The 27,858-nt window shown below is 43.1% G+C and overlaps 1 protein-coding gene across 4 annotated transcripts in view; it reads left to right on the top strand.

The window, feature by feature from the left end:
- LRRCC1 (leucine rich repeat and coiled-coil centrosomal protein 1) overlaps window positions 1–27,858 on the top strand; it is a 56,721-nt gene that overhangs the window by 18,563 nt on the left and 10,300 nt on the right. For all 4 annotated transcript variants that reach the window (XR_009460686.1, XM_059723926.1, XM_014610194.3 and 1 more), the window contains exons 8-15: window positions 8,361–8,553; window positions 9,352–9,500; window positions 10,538–10,742; window positions 11,424–11,563; window positions 19,730–19,931; window positions 21,836–22,021; window positions 23,127–23,301; window positions 25,238–25,401. Coding sequence is in view for 3 of the 4 variants with exons in the window: in XM_059723926.1 (XP_059579909.1) it covers window positions 8,361–8,553; window positions 9,352–9,500; window positions 10,538–10,742; window positions 11,424–11,563; window positions 19,730–19,931; window positions 21,836–22,021; window positions 23,127–23,301; window positions 25,238–25,401 (1,414 nt within the window). In the remaining variant the exon portion in view is untranslated. The remainder of the gene's footprint in view (window positions 1–8,360; window positions 8,554–9,351; window positions 9,501–10,537; window positions 10,743–11,423; window positions 11,564–19,729; window positions 19,932–21,835; window positions 22,022–23,126; window positions 23,302–25,237; window positions 25,402–27,858) is intronic.

The following is a 27,858-nucleotide window of genomic DNA, read 5'->3' as shown; positions in this document are numbered from 1 at the left end:
GGAAAGCTTTTTCCCCCTCCCCCCTCTACTCAGTCCAACCTTGCTTCCCAACTCGCATGCAGTACTTCCATAGAAGAAAACAAAAATTACCTTCCTTCCTGCTTCACTGGCTCATACCCAGGAAACCGCTGCCACTGCTGTGCATTACTGTGCTCTGTTCTGACTCCTTGGATACCCTCCCTTTTTGTTTTCCTGGCATGTCTTGATGTAATAAGTTGATGTATAATAAAGGGAGGCTTCCTTCGGGTCCTAGGTTGAGCTCTTGTCTGTCTTTCAGCCAGCAGGTCCCCCTCGGACTCCAGTGGTCCCCAATCCAGCCTCTCAAGTGCCAAGTGGGTCTTCCTGGCCTGTCTGTGCCCCTGGGGCACTTGTCGCCTTAAGGGCTAATTCCAGGGCCTCTGACCTCCCCTATAGCCATACCCGTGCCTTGCAAATGTTGCAGTCCAGTCACTCTCCCTTGCAGCCTCTGCCTTCCCAGCCTCTGCCCCTTTTCTCTTGGTGGCTTTTCTAAGTACAGGCCCACTGTACTGAACCCGACTTCTAGGCTCCAGCCCCTTATCTCTGCCATGCTTTCGGCTCTGGGCTTTCTGGCCCTAATTTCACCCTGCTCTAGGCACGGGGCTCTCTAGCCCTGTCTCTACCTCTGGGCACAGGTCTCACTAGCCCTGGCCTGCTTTAGCTACCTCCATCCCGCTTGGGCCCTCTTCTGCTTGAGTTCCAGCCTTATCTGGTCTAGGCTTCAACCCTTTCTTTGGTGCCACCTGTCAGCACCTTGAGCCCAGCCCCTGGCAGGGCTCAAAGCAGCCACATGCCCATCAGGCACAGCTGGGACCCCCTTGACCCTCAGTAGTAGCAACCCAAACCACCAATACAAACTACAAACTAAAATGTAAGCCCTAAACTAAACTGAATATAAATATTTAGTAAAAACATAAGCCTTAAACTAAAATATAAGCCCCCTTGCTGCAGAACTGTTCCCCTTGCAACTTGCAGAGCCAGGCTGACCCCCCTGGCTCAGGCCCTGGGGTTGTATGTCTTCTAAGCCCTGCCCCTTCTAGTCAGGTGTCTCCCCAGCTACCCACAAGGGTTTCCAATTAGCGGCCTGATAGCTAGTTCACCAGGCAGCTTCCAACTGCTGCTCGAGCTGCTTTAGCAGGGCCCTTGCTACACAAGTAGGGCTCTGCCCTGTTGTCTTACTTCAGACCAACTAGCCCTGCAATAGGCATGCATAATCTCAGGCCCCTGGCTACATATTTCCCTTCAGCCAGCTCATCAAAAGCAGAACCTCCTTTCACCTGAGGAATGTTCTGCTGTTGCTTTCCCCTTAAAGTAATGGAGAGCCTCTGCTCCCTGTTACACTCCCTCTCTCAAAGGGGGACTGTGGCTATCCCCAAAACCCACTTGTCCTCCCCTTTCTCCTCCCCACAATAGGAACACAGTGTTCAACTTATATAAAGTTAAGCAATACATCATCATTGCAACAGCAAATGGTGCCTTTGTGTCACCCATCAGTGGTGCTCACCCAAGGGAGATGGTAGTTGTTCAAAGGCTCTAGGCCAGAGGCGGGCAATTATTTTGGGCGGAGGGCTGCTTACCCAGTTTTGGCAAGCTGTCGAGGGCCACATGGGTAGCCCCGCCCCTTGACAAGTGCCCTGCCCCCTGGTCACCATCTTGGGACTAATGTCCCAATGTCTTGGGACCAATGTCTCAGGGCCAGCACTGGTGGGGCCCAGAGAGGGGCGCAGGCTGGCAGGGGTCTGTGGAGCCGAGCTGGGCTGCACCAGCAGGGAAAGCGGGGAACCCCTGCCGGCCGGGACCCCTGTACTCCTGCCGCCCTGCTCTGGGCCTCACCGGTGCTGGCCCTGGGACACTGAAGTGGGCCTCATGCCCCCACTCACTCCCAGTTTCCCCCAGCCCCACAGTACAGGCCTGTGTGGCCAAAGGTCCCGGGGGACCATGCCCAAAAGGGGGAACAGTTCAGGGAGCTAGGCAGCCCAGAATGAGGGCAAAGTAGGCCACCTGATGGGACAGATTAGGTAAGGGTCTGGACTGGAGGATTCTGGGGCCCAGTGTGGGGCCGGTGACTATAAGAACAGTGGATGCCATCTGCGAGGCTTGGGCTGTGGTGTAGGGGAGGAACGAGCCACAGATGGCACCGGGCATCGGGGCAAGAAATGGGCAGCCTCCTGCCTATATAATATCATAATTATACATCATCAAAGCACGGCAGGTGAGGAGGCAGGCAGTTGGCCCAGAAACAGGTGGGCGGGCCAATAACAGATCGGCCCTGAGAACACCCCCTGTTACAGCATGCAAGGTTCCTATAAGAAACTCCTTTACACAATCCTGAGCTAAAATGTATTTAATAGGGGCGTGCAAAGTGCACCGTATTTGATTGAGATTTGGCTTGATTGGGGGGACCGAGATTCAATTCATTAATTCGGATCACTGTCTTGATTTGATGCAGCCGAATCCAAATCTGAAGATTCGGTGCTGATTTGGAGAATCAGCAATTTGGCCATAGACACAGCTTTAAATGGTTTTTCTACATACCTCAAGGTATCAGACACAGCTCGTGAGCACTGAGATGGTGGGGCAGCTGGAGTGTCCCACAGGAGCATAGGGTAGGGGGCCCAGCGAACCCAGAAGTACTTCCAGTCCACTTCCGGGTCCACCGCTGAGCGTGCGGGGGACCCGCCTCGCCCCCCAAAGACCCAGGAGACACCAGTCACCGAGCTGGGGAGGGGGTCCCCCATGCACTCCATAGGAAACCTGGAACTGGACTGAAAGTGCTTCTGGTCCACTTCTGGGTCCACCGCCGAACACGCTGGGGACCCCCCCGTGCTCCCGTAGGATGCTCCATCTGCCCCGCCATCTCGGTGTTCATGAGCTGCCTCGTACCTTAAGGAATGTAGAAGAAACGTTTAAAGTTGTGTCTATGTCCAAACCATTGAATCTCTCCAAATCGATTTGGAGGGTTCTGATTCAATTCAGAGAGAATAAAGTAGGGGCGGGCAATTATTTTGGGTGGAGGGCCTCTTACTGAGTTTTAGCAAGCCATTAAGGGCCACATGACAGGCAGTCAGGGGCAGGTAAATATTAATTTTCTAAATTTTTAGGGGCCCCACGGGCTGGATAGAATGGCCTGGTGGGCCGCATTTTGCCCACCCCTAAACTAAAGGGTCTCCTGATTCGGTTCGGAGATTCAGCCACCAAATCGGGCTGAATCTCCACTGAATCGAATCGGAGACCGAAGCTTCGTACATTCCTAGCGTTTAGCTTTCTTGGATTTCTTTTCACTCAACATCTTCAGACGGTAGCATTGCTGCATGATTACATCTGGCTTCTTAAAGGATGGTGCCAAAACCCTTTCACTTTCCTGACTGCCCTTTCTCTGAGTCCATGTCACTAGCTTAGCTTCTCACTAGCTCTCTCTCAAAACATGTGCTCTATGGCTGCAGGGTTTTCTGCGCTTTCTTTGTATTCTGGTAAGCTTTTTTTTTTCCTCCATAATTCCACACAAAATTGCTGGAAACACTGGGGGTTTTTTGCGGTTTTATGTGAAAATCACAAAACCATGATTTAAATAGGACCCTAATCATTTGAGTTCATGTATGTGCAAACAACTGGCCAGTCTAAAGTTCTTCTTTATGACAAGTCATGAGACGCATTTTAATTCTTTAAGGGTAAGCAAGGAGAAATCTTTTTCAATCCCATTGCAACACAAAACTTCTGTAAACCCAGCCTAAGATTACTGGGGCCATAGTATCATGCACATTTTTTGCTTTTCACTATTTGCGATGCTGGCAGAAGCAAATTTGCAATCAGATGAAGGAGCACATAGACTCAATATATACCACTTTCCTTTCAGTGGTGGAAAGATCCAATTCCTGTATTTAAAATTTATTTTTGAATCTCCTGAACTGTGATAAGCCCTGGTGACACATGCGTCTAGTCAAGAAGGAGCTCATTTGCAGTTTCAGTGAGCAATTCAGCTTGCATGAATCACATACGTCTTGCCTTTAGTTCACAGAAAAGCCCTGCTGGTGATGATGGATAATATTATATATTTTATGTTAGGAGGCAAGAATAGTCCAGATCATTTTCACTATACCAGTAAGCACTCCATTTCTGGGAAAGGGATGTGGGCCACTGGATTTATAGAATTGCAAATAAACTTCCAGAGCTAATGAACACTCTTGCCTGCTTAGCCAGTCTGCATTTTTTCCCCTGCTTGTTGAAGATGGTGATCCCACATTAAAAATGTATCACAGTTTTAACTGTGCAGAAATTGTTGGTTGAGGTTCTTTACTCTTTGTAAGAAATTAGGCTAAATGATTGTCACAAGAATGTATCTGTTTCCTAAAAGGTATTCAACCTCAACCAGATAGCACGGATTGGTTGAGTTTCTTTGTTTTCTGTAAAATATCAGAAAAAATGATCATAATTTCTGTTTTAAAATCTACAGATCATTCAGAAAAAGGGATTTGTACTCTGTGACAGTTTTTAGCATCATGACATAGCAGCTTAACCAGATTTAAATTTGTCTTAATTCCTTGCAGCACAAACCAGTGAAAATTGGAATTCCATTGCAGAAATCTGTATGGAAAGAAATGTTGGAATATGACAGTGTATCTTTTTATTCCCAGTGTAAAAAAAAATCTGTTGTAAAATAGCTATGAAAGTAATATTTTCAATATAAATTGTTTTTTTTTTTTTTTCCTTTAATCAAATCCTTTTATGTACTGAAGTTATTTTATTTTGGCAGATTGATAGACATCCAAAAAAGGAGAGGGGGGGGGGGCGGACACCCAGCTTAGGCTGCTTTATATGCTCCATTTTGTTTTAAATCAACTTTTTTTAAAGTTTAGTAAATTGTTTAAATCTGTTGGATTACTTTTCTGCTTGATTATCTAAATCCATTGCAGAATTTATGAACCAACATTTTTAGTTAAAGGTTATTTTCTATGAAGCCTAACAGCTCAAAAATTACATGAAAGAAAAATTCTTCAGTGAGAAAGGAAGAGAAGGAGTGGGAGAGGCTACTTTACCCAATATGAGAGTCAAATCCATAGCCTGCCTGCTTGGGCCCACTTCTAGAAGTGGGAAAGATGGGTTTGTATCAACTTGGACTGAGGAAGGCCTAGAAAACCTAGCTCTCCTTCAAGGGGGTGGCTATGGAAGATAGATAAAAGAATGGGAAGAGGATACAAAGTTCACATGAAAGTTTTTAAAATCTGGATTTTGAAATTCTTATTTGAACTTCTTCCACCACTAGTTTAAATATTTTCTATAGGTGGGGGTCTACCTAAATTGCAGGGGAACTTACTAACTTTCATGGGTTGATTGTGGCCTGAAGCTCTAAATTTGCGGTAGCTCTGCCCCATAGCACTGATGGGAAGAAAGGCCTTGTCCCTTGGCATTGACTGGCAGAGAGGGAGAGGGACAAGAGGGTGGCTGCCATCTTGGCTGCTGGCTGTCCTTCATGCAGCCCCACCCCTCAGCACTGATTGGCAGACAAGCTCCGCAGGGGAAGGAGGGATGAGGGGTCAGCTTGTCGTCTGCTCTTTGTGCTACCCTGCCAGCCAGCACCTTCCCCTCCTGGCAGCAAGGACCACTGGCTTCCACTGGGGAGCAGCATTTTTTTGGTTGTTGTTTTTTTGCAGATTTTGCGGACAATGGGATTTTCTAGCTTCTGCGAAATCTACAAAAACACAAATTAAGTCAGTCCCTAATGAAAGGGCATGTCCTGCCTTAAATTAGAGCAATCCATTTTATTTATTTATTTAAGTAGAAAAAACATCCAGAAATAAAGGTGCAGACTAAAAATCTGACATGCTTAGTAGAATTCCAAAAGTGTGCTTCTAACCTCATGCTAAACTGGGGGGCAGAATTGCGCTGTATATTGTTTATGACTTTAAGTAGAGATTAGAACATTACTTTGATTTAAAAGGTCAAAAAGGAATCCTTCAAGAAGTGAAAACTAGAGAAGATTAAATAAGTATCTGAGAATGTAGGGAGAAAATTAGGAAGGCCAAGGTATAACTTGAGATATAATTGGCAAGGGATGTAAAAGGTGATTAAAAAAAAAATAAAAAAATTCTGCAAGTATGTCAAAAGTAAGATGAAGACCAAAGAAACCATCGGTCCCTTATGGAATGCAGAAGGCAATCTAGTTGTGGATGAAGAAAAGAAGTCTAAGATATTTAATGCCTTTTTTCACTTCGGCCTTCACAAATAGGGATAGCTACCAGATGATGGGTGCAGTTGGCAGCAAAGATGGGGAAGGAGAAGTACAGATTAGAGTAGTTGAAGAACAAGTTAGAGATTACTTTGAAAAGCTAGATGCCTGCAAGTTAGCAGGGCCAGATAGGTTCCATCTCAGGGAACTGAAGGAATTGGCTGAGGTAATATCAGAGCCATTGGCTATCCTCCTTGAGAACTCCTGAGGTTGGTGAGGTCCCGGATGACTGAAAAACAGTAAACAATAGTGTCCATCCTTAAGAGGGGGAAGAAGGATCCAAGGAACTGCGGACCAGTCAGTTTGACCTCGATACCAAGAAAGATGATAAAGCAAGTCCTTAAGGAATTTATTGTGAAGTACCTAGAGGAGGTCAAGGTGATCAGCCAGCATGGAGTCACCAAGAGAAGGTTATGCCTGACCAACCTAATTTCCTTCTATGATAAGATGACAAGCTTTGTGACTGTGGGGAGAGCAGTGAATGGGATACACTTTGACTTTAGCAGAACTTTTGATACCATCTCCCATGACAATGACATTCTCATTTAACAAGCTAAGGAAATACAGACTAAATGAAAGTGTATTGTAAGGCAGATACAAAACTGGTTCGATCATCTTGCTTAACAAGCCATCATGAATGGCTCAGTGTCTAGTTGGGAGGAGGTATTAAATGAAACTCCCCAGAGGTCTGTCTTGGGTCTGTTATTGTCTAATGTCTTCATTAATGATTTAGAAGATGGGATTGAATTAATGCACATTTAGCAAATTGTGGATGACAAAGTTAGGTGGAGTTGCAGACACTCTGGAGAGCAGGGCTAGGATCTCAAATAACCTCGATAGACCAGAGGAAGGATCCACAGTCAATTGAATGAAATTCAGCAAGAAGTACAAAATCCTCCACTTGAGACAAAATACTTGCTTGAACATAGCCAATCATTTCACAGTTTGAATAAGCTGCAGTATTGCAGAGAAGGACCTGGGGGTTATGGTAGACCATAAGCAGAATATGAGACAACAGTGTACTCTTATTCCACCAAAAAAAAGCTAACACCATTCTGGATAGAGTGTACCTTGCAAATCAAGGAAAGTGATTCTTTTACTCTATTCAGCACTAGTGAGCCCTCACCTAGAGGACTGTGTTCAATTTTGGGCCCCACTCTTCAAGAAGGATGTGGACAGTTTTGAAAAAGTCCAGCAGAGGATGATAAAAATGACTAGAAGCCTGGGAAGAATAACTTATAAGGAAAGAGTAAAGGAACTACAGTTATTTAGTTGGGAAAAGAGAAGACTGAGGGGGGATTTGATACCTGAAGGGTGATTATAGAGAGGATGAAGATGGTATTTTTTCTGGCAGTAGGGGACAGAACTAGGAGCAATGACTTCAAGCTGCAATAGAGGAAGTTTAGGTTGGAGATTAGGAGGAACTTTCTGTGTGTGAGGGTTATCAGGCTACCTGGAGAAATTGTGGAATCTCTATCCTTGAAAGTTTTCAAGAGGTTGGATAGCCTCTTGGCTGGGATGGTTTAGTCAGGGAAGATCCTGCCTTGAGTTGGGGGCTGAACTAGATGACTTAATGAGGTCCCTTCTAGCCCTACTTTCTTGTGATCTATTCTGTGAAAACAGACATTGATCTGAAATAATAATCTTTAGTGACTTATTCCTATTTGATGATCATACTTTTGGATGTTTTAACAATGTCTTTGTCTTCAGTTGTGTGCTAACTTGTAAGTATTGAAAGGGAGATTTAGGAGGTACTTAATATCAATGTTGTGACCTTAAAGTCAAACTACTGAAATTCTACTTGTACATTTAAATAATTATATAGTTTTCTCTAGGACACTGTTAGATGATTTTCAAAACGGCACACCTATGGAACTGCTTATTTTTACTGTTGCTATTCTAATGATTTTTTAAATTTAATTTCTACTCTGTTGTATGTTATTTTCCTGAATAACTCAAATGCTCAATTTGATTATCATTAACTCTTCCAAGTTCTAATATTTGGAAATTTTGTCTTATGATAAAAGAGTTTCAGATACTTACTGATGCTAGTGTGTAGAGAAACATTTAAGAGAGTATTTTTTAATTAAGCGTTGATGGGCTTTTTTTGCTGTTTCAGAGGGGAAAAGAGTTTCTTAAAATCAAAGCATCCCAACTCTCAAACAGAAGAAGACTCGCATGCAAATTCAGCTTCAGAAACACCAGATTTGGAAGTAATAGGAAAATCAGCCAGAATGTTGATGGGAGGACAGGATCAAATAAAAAAAGTAGAAGATGCAAACCCAAGTGCTACAGAAGAATCCACTTACAGAGTATGTCTTAACTTGAACTAAACAAGAATATGTAGTGTTCACCTGCAGTAGAGCAAGTATGGGTACACACTTTATCCAAGGAATGTTTTAGAAGTGAATTTGTGTGGGATCATTTTAACTATTATAAAAATAAGGAATTTTGTATTTAAAACCCCCATCAAAAATAGTTTTATAACCAAACATTAATGATCACCTATACCAATAAATATGTTGATCTAAATTTGTGTACACATAGATGAAGACTAGAAGAAACAAAGCTGTAACCCTTTGCTTAAGTTAACCAGCTGCCAGTTGATCTAGTTAAGTTTTCCTGTGTGTAATAGGTAAAGGTGATGCTTCTGGGTGGCAAAGCTATATTATCTTCTACATAGGCAACTGGTGCCTCCTGAATCGGGGGGTGGGGCGGGGCGGGCATTCCCCGTGGCCGATCGCAGAGCCAGTGTGGGGAGGGGGGGTCCCCCCGGTGGCTGATCGCTGAGCCCAGAAGTGCCAGTGACGGAACTGAAAGTGCCGCCGTGGAACCAACCCTTCCCCCACTCCTGCCCCCTGGCAGTACACCACTGCAGGGGGAGGATGTCAAGCACCTGTTGATGCCACCAGCGGCGGCCCTGTTGGGGTGATGCGTGCCCCTCTGTGCCCCTCCCACGTGTTGCCTATGCTATTCTGCTTGCCCTTGTTTTCCATCAGGTCCCCAAAGATTCACACAATCACTCTGTAAAACTATTACTGTAATTTTTTTTGGACCTTTGGTTATACTGAAAAATTTCAGTGTTGGAGGTTTAATGTATTTTTCTTCAGGCTCTTGTTCAAGAACTGGATCAGGAGAAAGAGAGAAGGTGGAAAGCTGAACAAGCTGAAAAGAAATTGAGAGACTATGTCAAAGAACTGCAGAAACAAGCAAAAGAAGAAAAGAATGTTCAAAGTATAGCAGTGCATACTACTGATAGGTAAAAGCACAGCATTTGATAGTTTAAAAGAAATAGCATTAACTCACAAGTGTTCATTTACCTCAACAAACTTGAAAAATGTTGCATAGGGAAAGAATCCTAGGACTCGCTTTGCTGTTGGATAGCAAAATTCCTCCCTGCTACTTTGAAAGTATATTTCTTTGTTTTTTCTTGGCTTCATATGGAGTCTGAGGTCCTTAATGAGCTACACAGGTTTGATTCTTTCCTCCCAGACCAAATAACACTTCCCTACTACTTCAGCGTAAACGGTTAAAATAGGGTCTAAGCTAGGTCTGTCTTTAGGGTTTATTGATGGAATTTTCTTCTTCTCTTTTTGATATTTGTTTCCTACTGGAATCTTAAATGCTATCAAAGATCATGGGAAAGTACTCTTCCATAGCTGTTTGGCTCTGGCTAGGTGGATTCTTCTGTATTGTAGACACATTTCTGTGCTTGATAGGAAATCTTCTTGGTACTTTCTTCAGTTGGGTTATCTGTATTTGTTCTAAAATAGTTTTCTATGTTTCTTTTGGCTCCAAGAGCACTCCCCACCTCTAGTTAGGTTATCATTCTGGTATAAATTTGCCTAAAATGCCTTTAATATTTCTGAGAGAGCTTATTCAAATTTTTTTCAGGTTTAACAAAAGAAAAGGCAATTTCATATCAATACTTTAAAAAATGATTTCCTACTGTATTAATTGACAATAACAAACTTGTTCTAAATAGCAACCAATATTAAATAGAGTAAGACGTAGTTCAGATTGAAAGTAACACTGTTTTCAGGGCCTGGGTTGCCTTCAGGTTAATAGTTTATTTCTTAAGCTGGAAGCACCAAAACCTACAGACAATTGTATCTGTGTATCTTTTTTAATGTACAGAAACATACTTTTACCACAATGATCCCGGTTTAACATGCTTTACTTAAAAAATGCTAATTTAGATCCTTGCTGAATTCATTAAAATTGTTTTGGGATAACCTATTCAATAAGAATAATTAAAAGAGGGGAAAGTACTGATGTTATTCCATTAATGCGTAGATTAAAAGAACTGATGTTGAGGGAAAGAAGTACAAAAACAAAATTGCAGGCTGATGTCCAACAATTGAAGGATGAGCTTGAAAGACTTACTAATGAGTTAAATCTTGCAAGAAATAAAGAACAACAACAACAAAAGGCCCTACAGACCTTAGAAGAAACATTATCCAAAGTGGAAACACAAAGAGTACAACACCAAGCAACAGAGGTATGTTTTTAGTATTAATTGTGGAAAGGCATCTAGAGAGCATATAATCACTAATTACCAGTTAAACATCAGTAGTCTGACTTCCTGATCATAACATTACCATGAAATGCATCTTATTATATGCCTCGTCTTTAAAAATTGAAGGTACTCTAATAAAGCTTGATTATGCCATAAGAAACATGTACTTAGTAATTTCTTGCCACTGAGACATAGAATTTCATAATAGTATATACTAATGATGGAACTTGTCAATTACTAGAAAAAATGGGCTTTATGTCCCTGCTCCTTGTCCCGCCCCCCATCCCCAATAATTAGTTTTCTAAAGCACATCAAATCTAGAAAATACAAAACAAAAATCAGTACACATGAGGAAGTGTCATTGGATTTTATTCTTTTCCCTTCTATAAAGTAGGACGCATGCTCTAGATTTGAAAATCCAGACACATGCAGATCCCCAAATTGTAGGATTTTACAGAGAAGTCTTGCTCTGCATTGGCCTGGATAGTGATAAAAATCATGGGGTTTTTTAATGAAAATACTCAAACAATCCTTGTGTTTTCCCCAGAGAGAACAAATATACAACTTTGAACAAGGCTGTTATTGTAGTTGTTAGTCTTATCCTAATCCAAACCTTGAGGACTAAACACCAATTTCAAGATTTGTTCTTCTGATCTTGCCTAGATGAAGCGGATTCAGGAGATAGAACTTAAAGCTTCAGCAAATGAGAGAGAGGTACAGTTACTTCGCATAGCTCTCCGACAACAAAAAGAAAAGGTGCAACAGTTACATGAGCTTCTTTCATTAAGAGAGCAAGAGCACAGGTATGTTCCTTTACAATATTCCAAGTTATATGTGATACTGCAAAACCTAGAGAAGTTTTATTTGTTCGACAGCGTTCTTCGACATTTGGAATGTGAGCCAAATTACTCATGAAAAGGAACAGGATTGTTTTGAAAAGACTGCACTCTTGTTAAAATTGCATGTCTTCTAACCTTGTCTCCCCATCAGCTCCAAACTAGGGCTACATACAGGCATTATGTTTCTACTGAGAACATTGCCACTGTCTCGATAGAAGCCACAACCGTACAGGCATTCATCAGGTTTCTGTTCATCAGGTTTCTCCTCCAGGAAAAAATCCCTCCTCTGGGAGCCAGCAACCTAGACAACCCCCTTACAGCCTCTACAGAATTACTCCGGTCTGGGAGTAACCACTGTTACTCTCTGCCTCTTCCCCAAATTGGGTACTGCCTGGTTTGAGGAACATGCTGGGGTTTTGCCTTGCTAGTCCCTCTGGTCTGCTCCTGGAGACTGAGAAGCTGCTCCCCAACCATTTCCTAGATCCTGGTGTAGGGAAGGCATGGGGAGTCTTTCCCTGCAGCTCCAGTCCCATTGGGCACTGGGAAGAGTGGAGCAGCCAGTGCTCCCCACACCTTTCCCAGACCAGGATTACCCTGGTCTGGGAAAGGTGCAGAGAGCAGGGAAAGGGAGCAGCTACCAGCTGAACACCTATACACTCCCTCTCCTGCCTGGAAAATGTTAATCGCTGCTAGCAGTGAATGCCTGTTTGTGACCAATGTGTTAAGAGTGAAATGTCTTGCCACAACTCTTTCACCCTTTAGAGTAGATTAATTTAGTTTGGTTGATGTATTTTATAAGTCTAGGACTTGCGTTATTCAATATATTCAAAACATTTGAATAAAAGTACCTGATATTTCTTCCTTGAATGAAAGTGTATTAAAATGTAAAGTGTATGAGTTATATAGACTATATTTCATCCTGCAAAATATATAAAAAGTTAGCCAGCATCCTACAGCATCATACTTCAAGATAAACTCTAACAGAAATGGGAGTTTTTGACAGTTGTATTTGGGCAAGCTTTTGAGGGAACCTACATTTTAAAGCAGTGATTTATGTTGATATTTTTTTCAGATTAATTTTGCAGCTACTTCAGAAAACTGAATTATGATTTGGTTATTTGGTTACTGATTGCTCATCAGTAATCTTGAATGGTTCACTTTTAGCCCTGAAATTGATTATAGTTTTATTATGGAGGAATGACTGCTGGATGCCCACGTCATAGCCAGCTCCTCCTCTTCAGCAGTTAAGGATTGACCCTGGTACTGAGTATTGAGAATATTGGCAAGAAAATGAGCTGGAGAATAGTGCTTGATCCATTCATTTTTTTTAATGCCTGTAATTTAACTCTGTCGTTGAGTATTTCTCTTTTCAAGGTCTCCTTTAGTTCCTTCCAAATTTCAATAGCATCAGCAGTAAAACAGTGACTTCCCTGCACTTTGTTCAAGGCTACAGAAATAGGCTTCACAATATTCAGCATACATTCTACATTTCTTTTTAGCCCAATGTTGAGAACTTTGGTTACGACAATTCCATCTATTTTGGCACAGTTTTGTTCACAAATTGTCATCAGATTAGGTCAGTTCTCAATATATCGCTCAAAACAGTCTACTACTGAGTTCCGTCACACATCTTTGTGCGGGCCGGGAGCGGTCCGAGGCCCTTTTTTCACACAGCGGGCTGTGGCCAGCAGCCCGGACACGCCGGGTCGGGGAAGACAGGCGGCACGCTAGAATTAGGCACGGATGCTTAGTGGTTGATTTAAGATTATTTTACTTACACCGAAGATGGTCGCGGTGCAGGCAGGAAAACTTGCTTGAGTTGCGGTTACAAAACAAAACAAAAAACTCGAACCTGCAGAACGTGAGGGTACATCGCAATGGGGTTTCGGGGATGGGAGATAAACAAAAACCTCAGGAGTACGTCACAATGGGGTTTTGGCGACGGGAAGAAAAAAAACTGCAGGACTCGAACCCCGGGTAGAGCTCTGGATTCACTCACACGAAGTTTGCTAGGCTCCGTGGAACTTTGCGTGCAGGGAAGGGTACGTCGAGGGATCAGGCGGCGACGGGGAGAGGTGAGAGGCTGATCAGACCCCTATAGCCTTCTTGAGATACACGCTGGGTCCGATAGGCTCCGCAGCGCTTAGAGATCTTCACAAGATGTGAAGTTCTCTTCCTCCTGATAGTCGTGGAGTCCTCCAACTTGGGCGGAAACCACTCAAGCCTCTTATACGGCTAGCAAGCCAATCGCTACCTGCCACGTAGGAATAATTTAGAACTGACCAATAGTGGGGCACGAATCTGAATACAAATGGTAGGAACTCCTTGCAACGTGCATTTTTCTGTTGCAATGAAGAAATGCACCCTGCAAAGAAAGCTACGAGTGGCGGGAAATAATTCAGCAGTGCCAAAGCGCACACAAACAAAAATCACACCCTTGGGTTGTGACTGTCTTGTGGTAGAGATAGTTTGGTTCTTCTTGCTTTCTTCAGTGCAGCTGCTGCAAAGTGATTCTTACGGAAGTATTTTGCAGTTTCAACATTAGCCCTTATTTCTGGAGCACTGAAGTCTCTGGCTAAGAGGTGCATCAAATGAGTGTTGCAGCCATATGTTATTTGCTTGGGGCTTTCTTCACTTTCTTCTACATTTCTTATCTTTGATATATTTGCAGTATTGTCTGTGACAGCTGCGTACTAGACATTTGAATTTTTTTCAGTTTGTTATAGCTTTTACTGCTGCTTCTTGTAAGTATTCTGCTGTGTGTGCATTTCCTCATGTATCAGTTGTTTCTGTAAAGTAGACAGTCCCTTCTGTTGTCACACGAGCACATATTACTGGGTCATTGTGGACATTGCTTCACTCATCAAGACTCGAGTTAACAATTTTCCCCTCTAGTTTTTTTGCACACTGTTCAGTTTCTTCCTTGTATACTTTATCCAGCAATTTGCCTGTTATATCTGCTCTTTTTGGTGGAATGTATCCTGGTCGTAATGACTAAACCAGGTCAATGAAGTGTGTGTTCTCAACCATACAGAAAGGAGAGTTTGTTGCTCAGTTTGTTTATGCAACTTTTTCATCAATTACCTCTTGCTGTAATCAGCTGGTTCTTATTATAAACTTATCTATGGTTGTTTCTGAATGATAGAGATTTTTTTTTCTTTCTGCAACAGGTGATATATTATGTGACATTTGACTGGAACACTGGTATCATTAGCAAATAACTCTAAAAGTGTAGACAGTGGTGATGATGTTGAAGACGGATAGTCAGAATCCTGTATGTTGAGGATGGATCCTCCTGAACAAAAGAAGTCAATGCAGTCACTACTGTACTGCTTATTTAGTATGCTCATTGCACTCAATACTACTTTAGAAGTGACACTGTAAAAGGAAAATCTGCCAATTTCAGCCATTAATTTATATCACAACTGCATTAAAATATGGTAGTTCCATAAAGTAACAACTATATTTTTGCTCAAACATTTTTATGAGAATTCAGGTAGTCCAGAAGTCTACCTAAAAGATAGGGATAGGGAAGACAGGTAGCCTTTAAGAAACAAGTATTAAATAAAAAAGTTTACTAACCTGGAGATCCTGCATGTGCAGACATGTTCCATTCATCTTCAAAGCAGCTTCCTCCTGAGAAGGAGGACTTCTCATGATGTTTCATTCTGGCAACCAGGCCTTGCATTTCTTTGTTGCACTGTTTGCATTTTTCACACGTGTGTCTTACCCACAGGTAGAAAAACTTCATTAAAATATTGCCAAACAGGGTCTCTTACGGCCTGGCAAGCCTGCTGTCATGGTGGGTTTTCCCTTCTACCATACCATTCCCTCACTAGATTGCAAATCAGTGGAGAGACTATACTCAGAAACTTATCCCTCAAAACTTCTGGAATATTCTACTCAAAATGTTTCTCTTTTATTTCTCCTGCCCCTCCCTCCTTGCATTTATCTCCAGACTCCTCATCCTTGCCCAAATCTACTCCAACCCCAACAATTCTCTTCATTTAACTTCTTGAAACTGCACTTCTAGAAGAGGTAAGGGCTTGACCTGTGTACACAAACTTGCAGAGAGACAGTAGGGCTGATGGGTAGGTAATTAGCAAGAATTCTGGTTTTCTTTGTTTAATAATCACGAATTCTCTGATGAAAACAGAGGTTTTCTAATTAAAAAGCACAAAGTACATGTTTTTCCATGATTAAAATGAAACCTCGCAATTTCTATAGGCATCATTTGAATACAATGTTTTATTCATAAGTTTACAATAAGTTTACGTACGTTTAAAGCATGTCCGAAGCCTACCAGTGCCTCAATCACTATAATAAGATTATGCCCGTCTCCGCTCGATGATTCGATCCTGCACCACCTTTGCCCAGGCAGCTGGTCTTGCTCGCCAAGGAACCTCATGTAGACCCCAGAGGGTTCCTCAATTACCTTTGGGGTATCCCCCAAACTCACCTGCCACGACTTTGGATGGTCTTTCAATGAAGGGGGTCCCCTCTGAGGATGCCTCCAGAGTTGTCACGTCCTGGCGGATGTTCATGGGGCTCCAACCTCCCCTACACCCCGGCCACACGCCAACCTACGAGACAAGCCTCAGGATCTTTTGCGGCTAGCCCCTGTTGATGTCTTCCTCATTTCCCACGTGTCCTTTCTCACGGATGGGCGCCTCGGGCTCTGGCCAGACCCGGAGGGTCTGGTGACACTCCGCCTTCGGAGTTGTCCCTCTCAATGCCCTATGCATCCTACGACGGATGCTGTTGGTTGCCGCCATGTTCTCACATGGTCTTTCATCTCCAAATGGGGTCTCTAATTCCCCAAACCTGCTGTGGTGTGCTAGGCTAAGCTGCTCTAGGCAGGGAATTAAAATAGATCAGACTAAGAAAGAAAAACATAGAACACTCACCACTGGAAAACCCCACGCCACGGGAACACCCCGATATGAAAGAAAAAGGAATTAAAGACACAACTACAAGAGGAACGAGACAAAGAGAAGAGGAGCAACCATGGGGAGAGTCCCGTGCCCCCTTTACCCCTAATGCCCCTAGACTAACGCATCCCCTGGGTCAGGACCCGTGCCTTCATCCCAGCCAGGGTTTCTCTTATCCCCTCTGGGATCCGCCTCCACCCTGGGGTCATAGCACCCGCTGCCTCCGGCAGGAGCTCCCTCGCCGACTCTTGCCATTGCCACTGCCGGCCTCCCTGCCGGCTCCTCTGATCCCCGCTGGTCTTCCCCAGTGCGGGGATCTCCCACAGCTCCTGCTGCCACCACTGCTGCCAGCCTCACTGCCAGCTTCTTTGATCCCCACCGGTCTCCCGCAGCTCCTGCTGCTGCCGCCACTACCAGCTGCAGCGGCTGGACACGCTCCACCTGGCAGTTCCCCGCCGCTCCTCCGGCACTCAGCGTCCTCTTTCCCACTCTCTCGGGGCCAGTTTTTATCTTCGCCAGGTGACGTCTCTTTATGAGATGGGCGGGGCTGATAAACCGCTCAGGCTGTTTTCCCTGGCGCACCTCCTCACTTCTCTGGACCCCTGCAACAGGTAGGTTTTTTCCTTCTTTTATTTTCACCTGGGGTCTGCCTCTGGATGAGGCTCCCCCCTTGCCCGCTCCTGCGTCCCTGGGACAAAGATAAATTTTAAATGCCTGCAAATTTTGGCATTTGATTTTGAGTTTTTCTTCATGGAAAATCAAAGCTCAACCTGCCCCCTTCACTCACCAAGACACAGGTTTAGCTGTGGCTCTCCCCCTTACTGCTTTGTGGTTCTGAGCAGCCCTGATATGCCAGTGGCCTGCCCATGCCGTTGCCTCTCAGTCCCAAGCCACAGACCCCCAGCCTTACTGGAGCTCCTCATTCCCGACCCCTAGCCCTGCCAGAGGGGAGCCCCAGCTGCCAGGGCTACAGAACCAAGGACCTGGGCCTGCAGCCCCACTCCCCTCCCCTGCATCAGCTCCTGAGCCCCAGCTGCCACCTGCTGCTGCCAGAGCAAAGCTCAGAGCCTGGCTCCCCTTCCCCCATGGGTGGCACATGGGGCAAGCTTGGGGGTTCCCCACCCTGCTGTCCTCCCCCTGGGGGCTTCTGCAGTCCAGTGGGCAGGACCCAGCATGGCAGGGCAGAGCAGGGTGGGGAGGCTCAGTGCCACCACCAGGAGTCCTGCACCACAATACACATGGCACCCCCCACCTGATCACTCTCCTCCCACTCCCGTTAGCCCTTGGCAGGCTGGAACTCTGCCAGCCTGCAAGGGGAAACCTGTTGTTTCTCATTTTTTTTTCTCCTTTGAAGGAGAAAATCTACATATTTTTCTTCCTAAAAAGAAAAGACCAACACTTTTCTCCTTAAAATCCACACTTTTCTGTGGTGAATGGAAAACTAGGATTGCTGGTATTTAGGTCTGTTATCTCTCATCTCCATATACTGCTGTAAACAAGGATGTTATCTCTGGAAACAGAAATCTACAGTTTGAGAACTGAAATTAAGCATCACAAAGATGCTTAATGGGATCTAGACTGAGCACTGAGTCCCACTGGGTAGAATGGTTTTCTTTAATCTTTACTAATCTATAGAGGAGCCTCTGGGAACCCCATGAGATTGGGCTCCTAATATAGTTGTGACCTATTTATAAAAAGGTTACATGAATATATTGTCTCAAATAATATATAATTAGAAGTTATAATCCCTATTCCAAGATGGTATCTTTGAGCTTTAACATATCTTAAATTAAAACTATCTGTATGTAGTTTTTGTTTTGTTTTTTTTAAAGCATCTTAACAAAAAAAAAATACAATTAAATAAAAAATCTGATTTAAATAAAAACACCCACTTTTTTATATTTAAACAAAAATCATTGATTTTTATCCACCCTGGTTATGCCCTGTACCCAGAATTGCACAACCTGCCATGCCAGACATTTTCTCAAACCCCCCATTGTGAGACTGCCAGCATGTGGGACTCCCCATTGTGGGCAGGATTCCTGCCTTGCCCTGCAGCCAGTACACAGGCTGCAGGATAAGGTGGTCTGAAACTGCACGTGCAGCTGGGAAGTGAGGAACCCCTGCACCACAGCTGCTGCTTTCATGGACAGTTTCATGCAGAGACAACCCAAGCAGGGTGCGGGGCCTGGGGCAAATCAGCCTGTACGGGGCCCTGGCCCTGGATGCAAGGAAGCTGGAAGCTGATTCAGCAGCAAGGTAAGGGGGTGCCAAGCACCTGGATGTGAAGCCGGAGGCAGCGCAGAGTCGCTATGGCCGCTGTGCCCGGCTCCATAGGGCCCCTCAAAGCGCATCTCCCAGGGACGGCCCTGGGTTCCACGCACACCGCGGTATGCAGTTGGAGCTTCCAAATGCGTGCTCTCTTTTTAAAAGCGCACAGTGCTGAGAGCACAAGATTGGGGAGCCCTCTCCCTGATGTCAGACTCCTGGGTCCCACACCTTTAAAAAGCAGGCATGTAGTTAGGAGCTGGGCATCCATGGAAGTGGGAAGTGGGGAGTTCCCTGCTTCATAGCTACTGCTCCCATGTGTGTGTGTGTAGTGGGACAGGGAAGAAGGAGGGAGGGGGAGTCTCTCCAGTCTATAAGTCCCAGCACAGGGGGAAGTTTAAATAACCTATCTGCAGTTGGACTCCAGCCATGCTTTTTAAACCAACCTGGGTGCTCAGACTAAAACACTGTCAGCATGCTTTTTGGAGGTTCTCAGGCACCAGGAGCCAGAGACTGGGGAGCCAGGAGCCTGAATTGTCTTCCAGCCGTTAGCATAACGTTTGGTGAAAATAGACAAGATTTTTTTTTTTGCATTGTATTATATTGCAAAGCCTTAATGCTGGTATTAGTAACACCAGTATGCAAATCTGTTGGGCATCTTTGCTTGCACTGGCAAATTATGGGGTGTTATAAACAAAAGAATGAGATTTTTTTTATTGAAATGTATAACAGATTTCCCACACATTATTCTTGTTGGTATTCTTGTTGCAAACATGTGTGTGGCTAACAGAGCAATATTGTAAATTAATATATATTTCTTACTTTACCCTTAGTTCACTATATTTAAAGATACTTTTATAGTAACTTAATGAAGTAACACTGAAAAGGGCTACAGTTCTTAATTTAATATATGTATGATTGTTAACTCCAGGAAAGAGCTGGAAAGCCGAGTTGCTCTGAATGGACCTGAATTTCAAGATGTTCTGTCAAAACAAATGGCTAAAGAAGAAAAGAGGCATGAACAGCATGTTAAAGAATTTCAGGAGAAAATGAATGTGTTAAACCAACAGTATATGGAGTTAGAAAATGAATTTCGTTTAGCTTTAACTATTGAAGCAAAAAGGTTTAAGGAGGTAAGATTGAGAGTATCTTGTAAACCAAATTCTTTATTGCCCTGGGCTACATGTATGCTTTCCTGTGGAGTAGACTAATTAGCTATGCAGTAAAGCATCACTGTCTACATGTGTGCCGGTATTCAGGTGCAGTAAACTAAAGAACTCTGTTGTAAGATAAACTCTGTCAGGGACACTACTGTCTTATGGTGAAGTAATTAACTGCTGAAACACATATGTAGATGGGTGAAGGCTAGACTCGTGGCTGCTGCCTAGCCACACAGATCTGCAGGCTCGTGCCCCAGCCAGCCCCGATGCTGCCACCTGGAGCCTGGGGCTGTGACCCCCCCCCCCCCCCCCCCCCCCCCCCCCCACAATCCCCTGCCGGCCTGCGCCTGCTCTGCCATGGCTCAAATTGCTGCTATTGTGAGCACATGTGTAGGTGTTGTACCTGGGAGTAGTTTATTCCAGTTCAAACAGCTCCAGAGTTTATTGCTTCCCCTTAATTTCACATATAGATGTACCCCCAGAGAAACACAAAAGTCATGCTTCTAAAATTAAGTATCAAGCTTTTCTTTCTTAAAAAAAAATATTTTTCTTTATGGTCTTTCTTTCTACATATTTATCTAACTAATCATTTGAATCTTAACATAGCAGTTAGCCTCATTCAGGATGGATCAGTTTTACTTGTGCTTTAAATCACTAATATGTAAACCTTTATTTTATAGAATCTTTGGTTTTGACTTGTTTCTTATTTTTTAATTTATTTTTATAAGAAAAATTGATTTATCATTTATTGGTAACCATAAAAACACATTGATTTGCAAATAAATGTAACTATTGCACAAAGTTTGGCACTTTCTGCTAACCAGGAGGATGTTATTATCTATACACATTTAAAATGCATTTATTCAGATTGAGTACTTGATGATGACTTTTTATGTTAGAAAATTGTGAATAATGTATTTTTATGTACATGATAATTTTTTATTCATTATTTGTGCTAACCTGTTTCTATGTATTCCAATTCCCATACAAATATAGTTTTTTAAAATTGTCTGTTATTAGTGAAATAAAGCTACCTTAAATATGCTGGATACAGAAGAACAAACTTGAGTAAATAAAAAATATTTTGCATTTTTAAATTGATTTCATAAACGAAGGATGTACCATCACTAATTAATGAATTATGACTATTCTAGTCAACACATCCTTCCAGCTTTAGAATGGATAGATCTTGTCCTGTTGTATACCACTCATATTCACTGATTAAGGGAAGGAGGAGTGGGTAATGCTGTCTACTTTTTCAACTACCTAAGTTCTAAATTTTCAGTAAACTAGTCCTTGAACTGAAGTAATCAAATAATTGAAAGTTTCTCTGTATTTGTAGTCCAGTCTGGGTAATGCTTCAATAAATGTTGGTTCTTGGTGCCTGTCAGTCCTTTTATTTAAATTTTAGGCAGCAAATGGGTACTGCTTGATGTTATTTTGTTAATTAATTTAAATTATTCTAATAGATTATCATATGATAGGCAGCAGCCTAAATTATTTAAATTTATTTTTAAACAAATACAATTTGACATATTTAAATAATTTTTTAAAAATCTATATTTATCCAAACTAGCCTTAACTAGTTTAACTCTGGAGTTCCTATTTCAACATTTTCATTTGGTTAGCATGACTTAGAGCCATGCATTCATACTTTGACAAAGGGAAAACTAACTTCAAGTATAATATTTTTTTATTAAGAATAGATGATATTGATATCACTTGTTTACTGCTAAATTGGATTCTCTTCTGCCTCACAAATATATATATATATATGGACTAATCTTTTTATTGTTTTTATCTTCTTCATAAGGTTAATTTTTATTTTTTATATATATATATGTTTTTTTACTTTGTTTTATCTTACATAAATATAGGTTAAGGAAAGCTTTGAGAATGTTGCTGCTGAGCTAGCAGAATATAAGCAGGTCCTTTTTCAGTCTCAGCAAAAGGAAAAGCAGTCAGCTACTCTGATTCAAGAGCTAACATCCATGGTGAAAGAACAGAAAGCAAGAATTACAGAAGTAGTTCAATCAAAACAAGAAATAGCTGGAAAACTAAAGGTATCTGTTTAGAAACATTCTAACTGTCGTGTACGTTTTGTATAGATAAAAAATTGTAACACTAAAAGATTCCCAAGGAAGATATTCTGATTTAAGTTAAAGACATGCTTGACCTCTTTTGAGGTCAGAATTAATGTCCATAGCAACCTCCATTTTCATGTTTTACTACTGAGACACTTTCAGGCTTCTGAACTCCACAGTAACCAAAATCAAGATTGTCATTTATTTCTTCATAACATAAGTTTGTATTAGTAATTTGCACTGAACTAGTAGAAACTCAGTATCACTAAGCACTTAGTATTATCTGTAAATATGATTTATATGCCTGTAAACTCAGACAGGCAACAGTGTTTTAGCTGCAGAACAGTTAATGTAAATAATAACTGTACATAAATTATGTTTAAACATTGTAGCTGTATTATAATCACAAGAATACTTCTGGGAATATATAAATTAGTATAATTATGGTGAATTTCTAATGAGTCCAAAGTGACTGCATAGCATAAAAATATTAACTAGTATGTAGCACAATTTTTCTACTATGTTATTTTGTTTAGGCTACAGAATTCTAATCGCCATAAATACACATTAAAACATTAGGAATAAATGATTGCTTCCCAACTTTTGTAACTGTTAAATGAGACACAGTCCAACTGTTATGGACTTCATCTTATCTTTTACCAAAAGGCCAGTGGAAAATATCCATATGAATAAAATGTGAAAATCCTGTTCTGTATGACTAGTAAAATATGACCATTTTTATCAGGAAAAAACCTTGAGCGTAAACATTTTTAGTTAAAACTGAAAAACTACCTCAGTATAATAATGATGGGAGGGCAAAGTTGGGCACCAGCCCTAGGCACCAATTTGGAGGGAGTGCCAGAATAGCAGTCCCCAGAGAGCCTGCACCACAGTTGCAGCAGCTTGGCACCCTGCCTTCCCACCAGTCTCCTATCCACGGAACTGAAAACATCGTGTATATGTCTGGATTAGCTGAATTGAATGCATGTAAATACTAATTTCCTAGTAAAGTGTTTTGTAATTAATTCCTGAATGCTTCTCTTACATCATGTAACTACACATTCTGTTGTTATTTTGTGCGTAGAATAGAATCCAGACACTTGAGACTTTGGCTGAGGGGGACAAACATAAGTCTGTTCAAATTGAACTCTTGAAACAGGAAAAATCAAAACTTATTTCTCAACTGACAGCCCAGGAATCTGTAATTGATGGATTAAGAATGGAAAGGAAAGTATGGGGACAAGAGTTGGCACACCAAGGTAAAATTCAGTGTCTTTGTGTTGTGCTGTAATAGGTCATAGATAAAGATCAATTAAATAGATCTGTTTCACTTGAATGTCCTCACTGACCAATCAGTACTCTGGTGTCCCACTGAGATAAGAAATATTTAAGCATAATGCCCTGATATTTTATTCAGCACAGAAGAGGACTTGTGATATTAAAAAGTAGTAACTTGGGCTGCTGCTATATGGGTAAATAATTAAGAGTAGTCTTTTCTCCTTTGAATGTTTGTTTATATGTGTGTTCCACTGAATATAAATGCACCTTGTGTTTGAGCTTGAAGACTTTTGACAAGTTGTACCCTCACAGTATACATGCTGTAGTGTAGTAGTGCTTTCAGTTGACTGAATAAAGGGGTATACATAGCTCTCCTTCCCCATTTCATCTCCATCATCTTCTTGAGAGAGCTTTTTTCTGCTCCTTTCAATAGCCTATATTGGGACTGGGTTCCTGCTTATTGGCATTACCAAAATCACTTGTAGCAGCTAGCTGACACCAAAGCTGTGAATGCCTCCTTTGCATTCACTGTTTCCTGCCATCCCCTTTTCGATGAATCCTTAAAATATCTTAATACAAGTTGCGGTGGGGAGAAAAAGCAATGGCAGTGTCACTGCTCTTATTTGGTATTATCCAGTGGTGGAGAAGACTTGGTGCAATATTGGAGCCAAAGCAAGAACTTGAGTAGAACCCAGAGCAGCAGTGGCCAACCTGTGGCTGATGTGCCACAAGGGAAGCCCTGACCCTCCCTGAGTGCTGCTCTGATCTTTGTCCTACCTGATGAGTTTGTGCCTTTGGGCACTGGAATGGAAGCAGGGGTGCTCAAACCTCCACCTGTAGTGGAGCAGAGCAGGGATCAAATGCTGCTGTCAGAGTTGTCACTTCCCCAAGAGTCAAGTTAACTTTTCCCTAACCCAACAACCACTGCAGTTTTAAATGGTGATTGAGGATGCAAAGCCCTGAATTTGGCAGTGGCTACAGGGTCAGGGAAGAGTTAACCTGGTTTTGGTAGTGACAGCTTCCCTCACTTTACTCCACATGGTCCATCCCAAGTTGGAGCTCCCCTGCCTCCATTCTGGTGCTTTTTTTTTTTTTTTTTTTTTTTTTTTTTTACTGAGTGCCAGAGCTTATGTGCCACAAGCAACAACTACCTGTGCCACTTTTGCCACACATGCTTGTGGGTTGGCCAGCCCTGACCTAGAGAAATAGTGCTTAAAGGATACTCATAAAAACAAACACTATCACTTACAGAACATCTAGAGATGGTACTCTCAAGGAATGCCCCATAGGTATCTTGCTTTCACTGTATAAAATAAATCCAGTGTTTGCCATATTAAAACAACTTCAATCCTATGGCCAGAAGCTTTATCATAGAGCAGGCAGGGAAGGACCAGAAATGGTCCTCTAATGCTTCTCTTATAAGCAATATACATTTCTTAAGGCAAGACCGAAGTGCGGGTCAGAGTGCAGTCATCTTTATTTTATTTTATCCACATTGCATAATGTCTGCTTTCAATCCTGTGACCTCCAAAGTGAAAATCACAGAAGCAGGTGTCCTTGAACATGACTAATATTGAATCAAAATGATATTTTCTTTTGACATCTTTCTTGTTCTGTTTCATGTAACTTTGTGTGTATAGATTTGTACACACTTAGCTCCATCTTGTGGGCTCTTTAATATTGCTTAGCTCTCTAAGCATTATTTTTAATATATATTATAAGAGTAAAAAAGATTAGACAACTGTTTAATATTATTAAACTACAACTATTACAAAATATTACTTAATTACAATTAAATGCTTGTATCTTGTTCTATGTGGGTCTCAGGCCTTCTTCCAAGAAATGTTAGGTTTTCTAAGTTTCATTTGAAAATGACTTCAAGATATGCATTGCTTTAATGCTGATATTTGTATCCAGGAGCCTCTCTCGCCCAAGACCGTGGAAAACTGGAAGCAAAAATTGAAGTTTTAACTAACGAGATTGAGGGCTTGAGAAAAAAAAATGAACGTGACAGTGACACTCTAAAAATTAAGACCAAAATAATCGAAGATCAGACAGAAACAATTAGGAAATTAAAAGAGGTAAGTGGTATATATGTATGAGCATAAAGAAGGTAGATAGAAGACTCCTGAGTGGGAGTCATGATTTGAGTAAAATAGGCTGTGGCGCTATTCCCATCTATGGGCTGATCACTCTTGTTAAAGTCATTGACAACAATTTCACTGACTTCACTTGAAGCAGTATGTTGCAGGCTTGATCTGAAATAAAGTAAAATTTAAGGGAATTCTGTTGAAGCGCAACATAGTGTAGTTGTAGATAATCTAATTGGTTTTAAATTTTGCATTCAAGTGTAATTTTCTCATTTTGTTACTCAGGAATGAATATTTACCCACAACTAAATAGATGTTTGCATATTTACATAGGGTTCATGTTTTGATGAAAGCTGTAAATATACCAATACTACATGGGGCTCAAATATTTAGCTCACTTGAAAGCAAAATTCACAATTTTATCAATGAGAGTTTTGTCTAAAATTAAATATGCTAGAACCGTAAGGTTAAAAGAGATCTTGAAGGTCATTTAGTCCAACGCTTCAAGATACTTTATTGCACATTAGGCTAATCTACTGAGCAGTAAAGCATCGCCAAGTAACCTTGCTCGTAAGTCACTGCACAGCATTGGTGACGCGTAAGGGGTGCACGTGCACCCCCTGAGATTGACCGCTGCTGGCGGCACCTGCAGGTGGTTGCCATTTGCCACCCGCTCCTTACTGCCCACACCACCAGCGGCGTCTGCGGGCGGTCACCGATCGCTGGTCAGTGCTCACTACCCCTCTGCTGCTGACACTGCCACCGCCTGCTGGCAGTCGCCATGCCCCCCCCCCCCCCCCCCCCCCCCCAGCCTCGGGAGGCACACAACGTTCATGCTGCGCAGTAAATTAATCTACTGCAGTTAGCTAAACTAAACCAACTGCACAGTAGATGCATCTCAGTAGGACTTGTGTAGATGCTGGCCAGGAACACATTTGCTCCTGGTCAGCCATACCAGCAGAGGGACTGGTCCTAGCACTGCTCAGCTTCTTTCTCCTCTCAGGAGCCAGGGGCTGATCATAACAGGAACCAGGTCCCTCTCTGCACCCACCATCCCAGCACTGTGGGGCTCCTGGCTCCCCACAGGAGCAGGGAGCTGAGTAGTGTTAGGACTGAGGACAACTAGCAGCAAGCCTCCGCCTGGGCAGGGAATCAACTGATCAGGGCACAGGGCTGAGAAAGAGCTGCAGGGGAGAGGACTCTTACCTAGCCCTCTACCCCATTGGCTGATTGGGGCATGATGGAGCTGGGAAGCAGCAGCTGTGGGAGGGTGTATTTTCCCAACCCCATACCCCAATCTGCAGATTGGGCGTGGGGCTGGGAGGCAGCTGCCCCAGAGGTGAGACAGTTTCCCCCCTCCTCCAAGAAAGGAGGGCCTGACTCTGGTGCCCTCTGCTGGTTCAGTCAGGGCTGGTACCCAGGGGAGCCTGGAGCTCCCCCTGGTTGCGGGAGAGAGGCACAGCAGGGCTGGAATAGCTCTGCACTGAACTGCACCCGATGGGAGCACAGGTAGATGCTCTGCTGGGGAAAGCTTACTGCGCAGTATTTTACTGTGTATTAAATTTCCTAGGCATTAATTGCACATATAGATGTGCCTACAGAAGTGCAGGGATTTTTTATTCTTAAAACATCCCAAAAAAGATACTTGTGTAGCCTCTCCTTTTAAATCTCCAGCGAAAGAGATTCCAAAATTTCCCTAAACAGCCTTTTTCATTGTTCTGTTCTTCATCGATTTAGGAAGTTTTTACCTAAGATTTGATCTAGTAGAGTGTTTTTTAAACACTTTGGCATGTACCCCTTAATTTACAAAGTATTGCTACTTGTACCTCCTATATCAGGGGCAGGCAATTATTTTGGGCAGAGGGCTGCTTACCCAGTTTTAGCAAGCTGTCAAGGGCCGCATGGGTAGCCCCGCCCCTTAACAGGTGCCATGCCCCCTGGTCACCATCTTGGGACCAATGTCCCAGGGCCAGCACTGGTGGGGCCCAAAGCAGGGCGCAGGCTGGCAGGGGTCTGTGGAACCGGGCTGCACCAGCAGGGAGAGTGGGGAGCTGGCCCAGCTCCAGAGCCTCTGCCATCCGGGTAGCAGCTGCAGCACCCCCACTTGCCACACCGGGCAGTGTTTACTGCTGCTGCCGGCCCAGAGCTTGCACGCGGGGCAGCAACAGCAAAAACTGCCCGGCGCAGCAAGTCGGGGAGCTGCAGCTGCCCAGAGCCAGCGCGGGGCTGGTTTACAAGCTGGTGCCCAGCGCAGGGGAAAAGTGGCCCCTTGCCAGCTCCGTGGCCAGCACCCCGTACTGCAGCCACTCACAGCCCACAAGAGACTACGTGTGCCTGCTCAGGACAGCCCCGCGTGGGCTGCAAGCGGCTGCAGCAGGGAGCGCCGACCACAGGGCAGGTGAGGAGCCACTTTTCCCCTGTGCTCAGCACCAGCTAGTGCCCTGCCCT

The sequence above is a fragment of the Alligator mississippiensis genome, chromosome 3, assembly GCF_030867095.1.
Source record: "Alligator mississippiensis isolate rAllMis1 chromosome 3, rAllMis1, whole genome shotgun sequence".
Classification (NCBI taxonomy): Eukaryota; Metazoa; Chordata; order Crocodylia; family Alligatoridae; genus Alligator; species Alligator mississippiensis.
The sequence above is the reverse complement of the archived record's forward strand: the minus strand, read 5'-3'. Positions and strand labels throughout refer to the sequence as shown.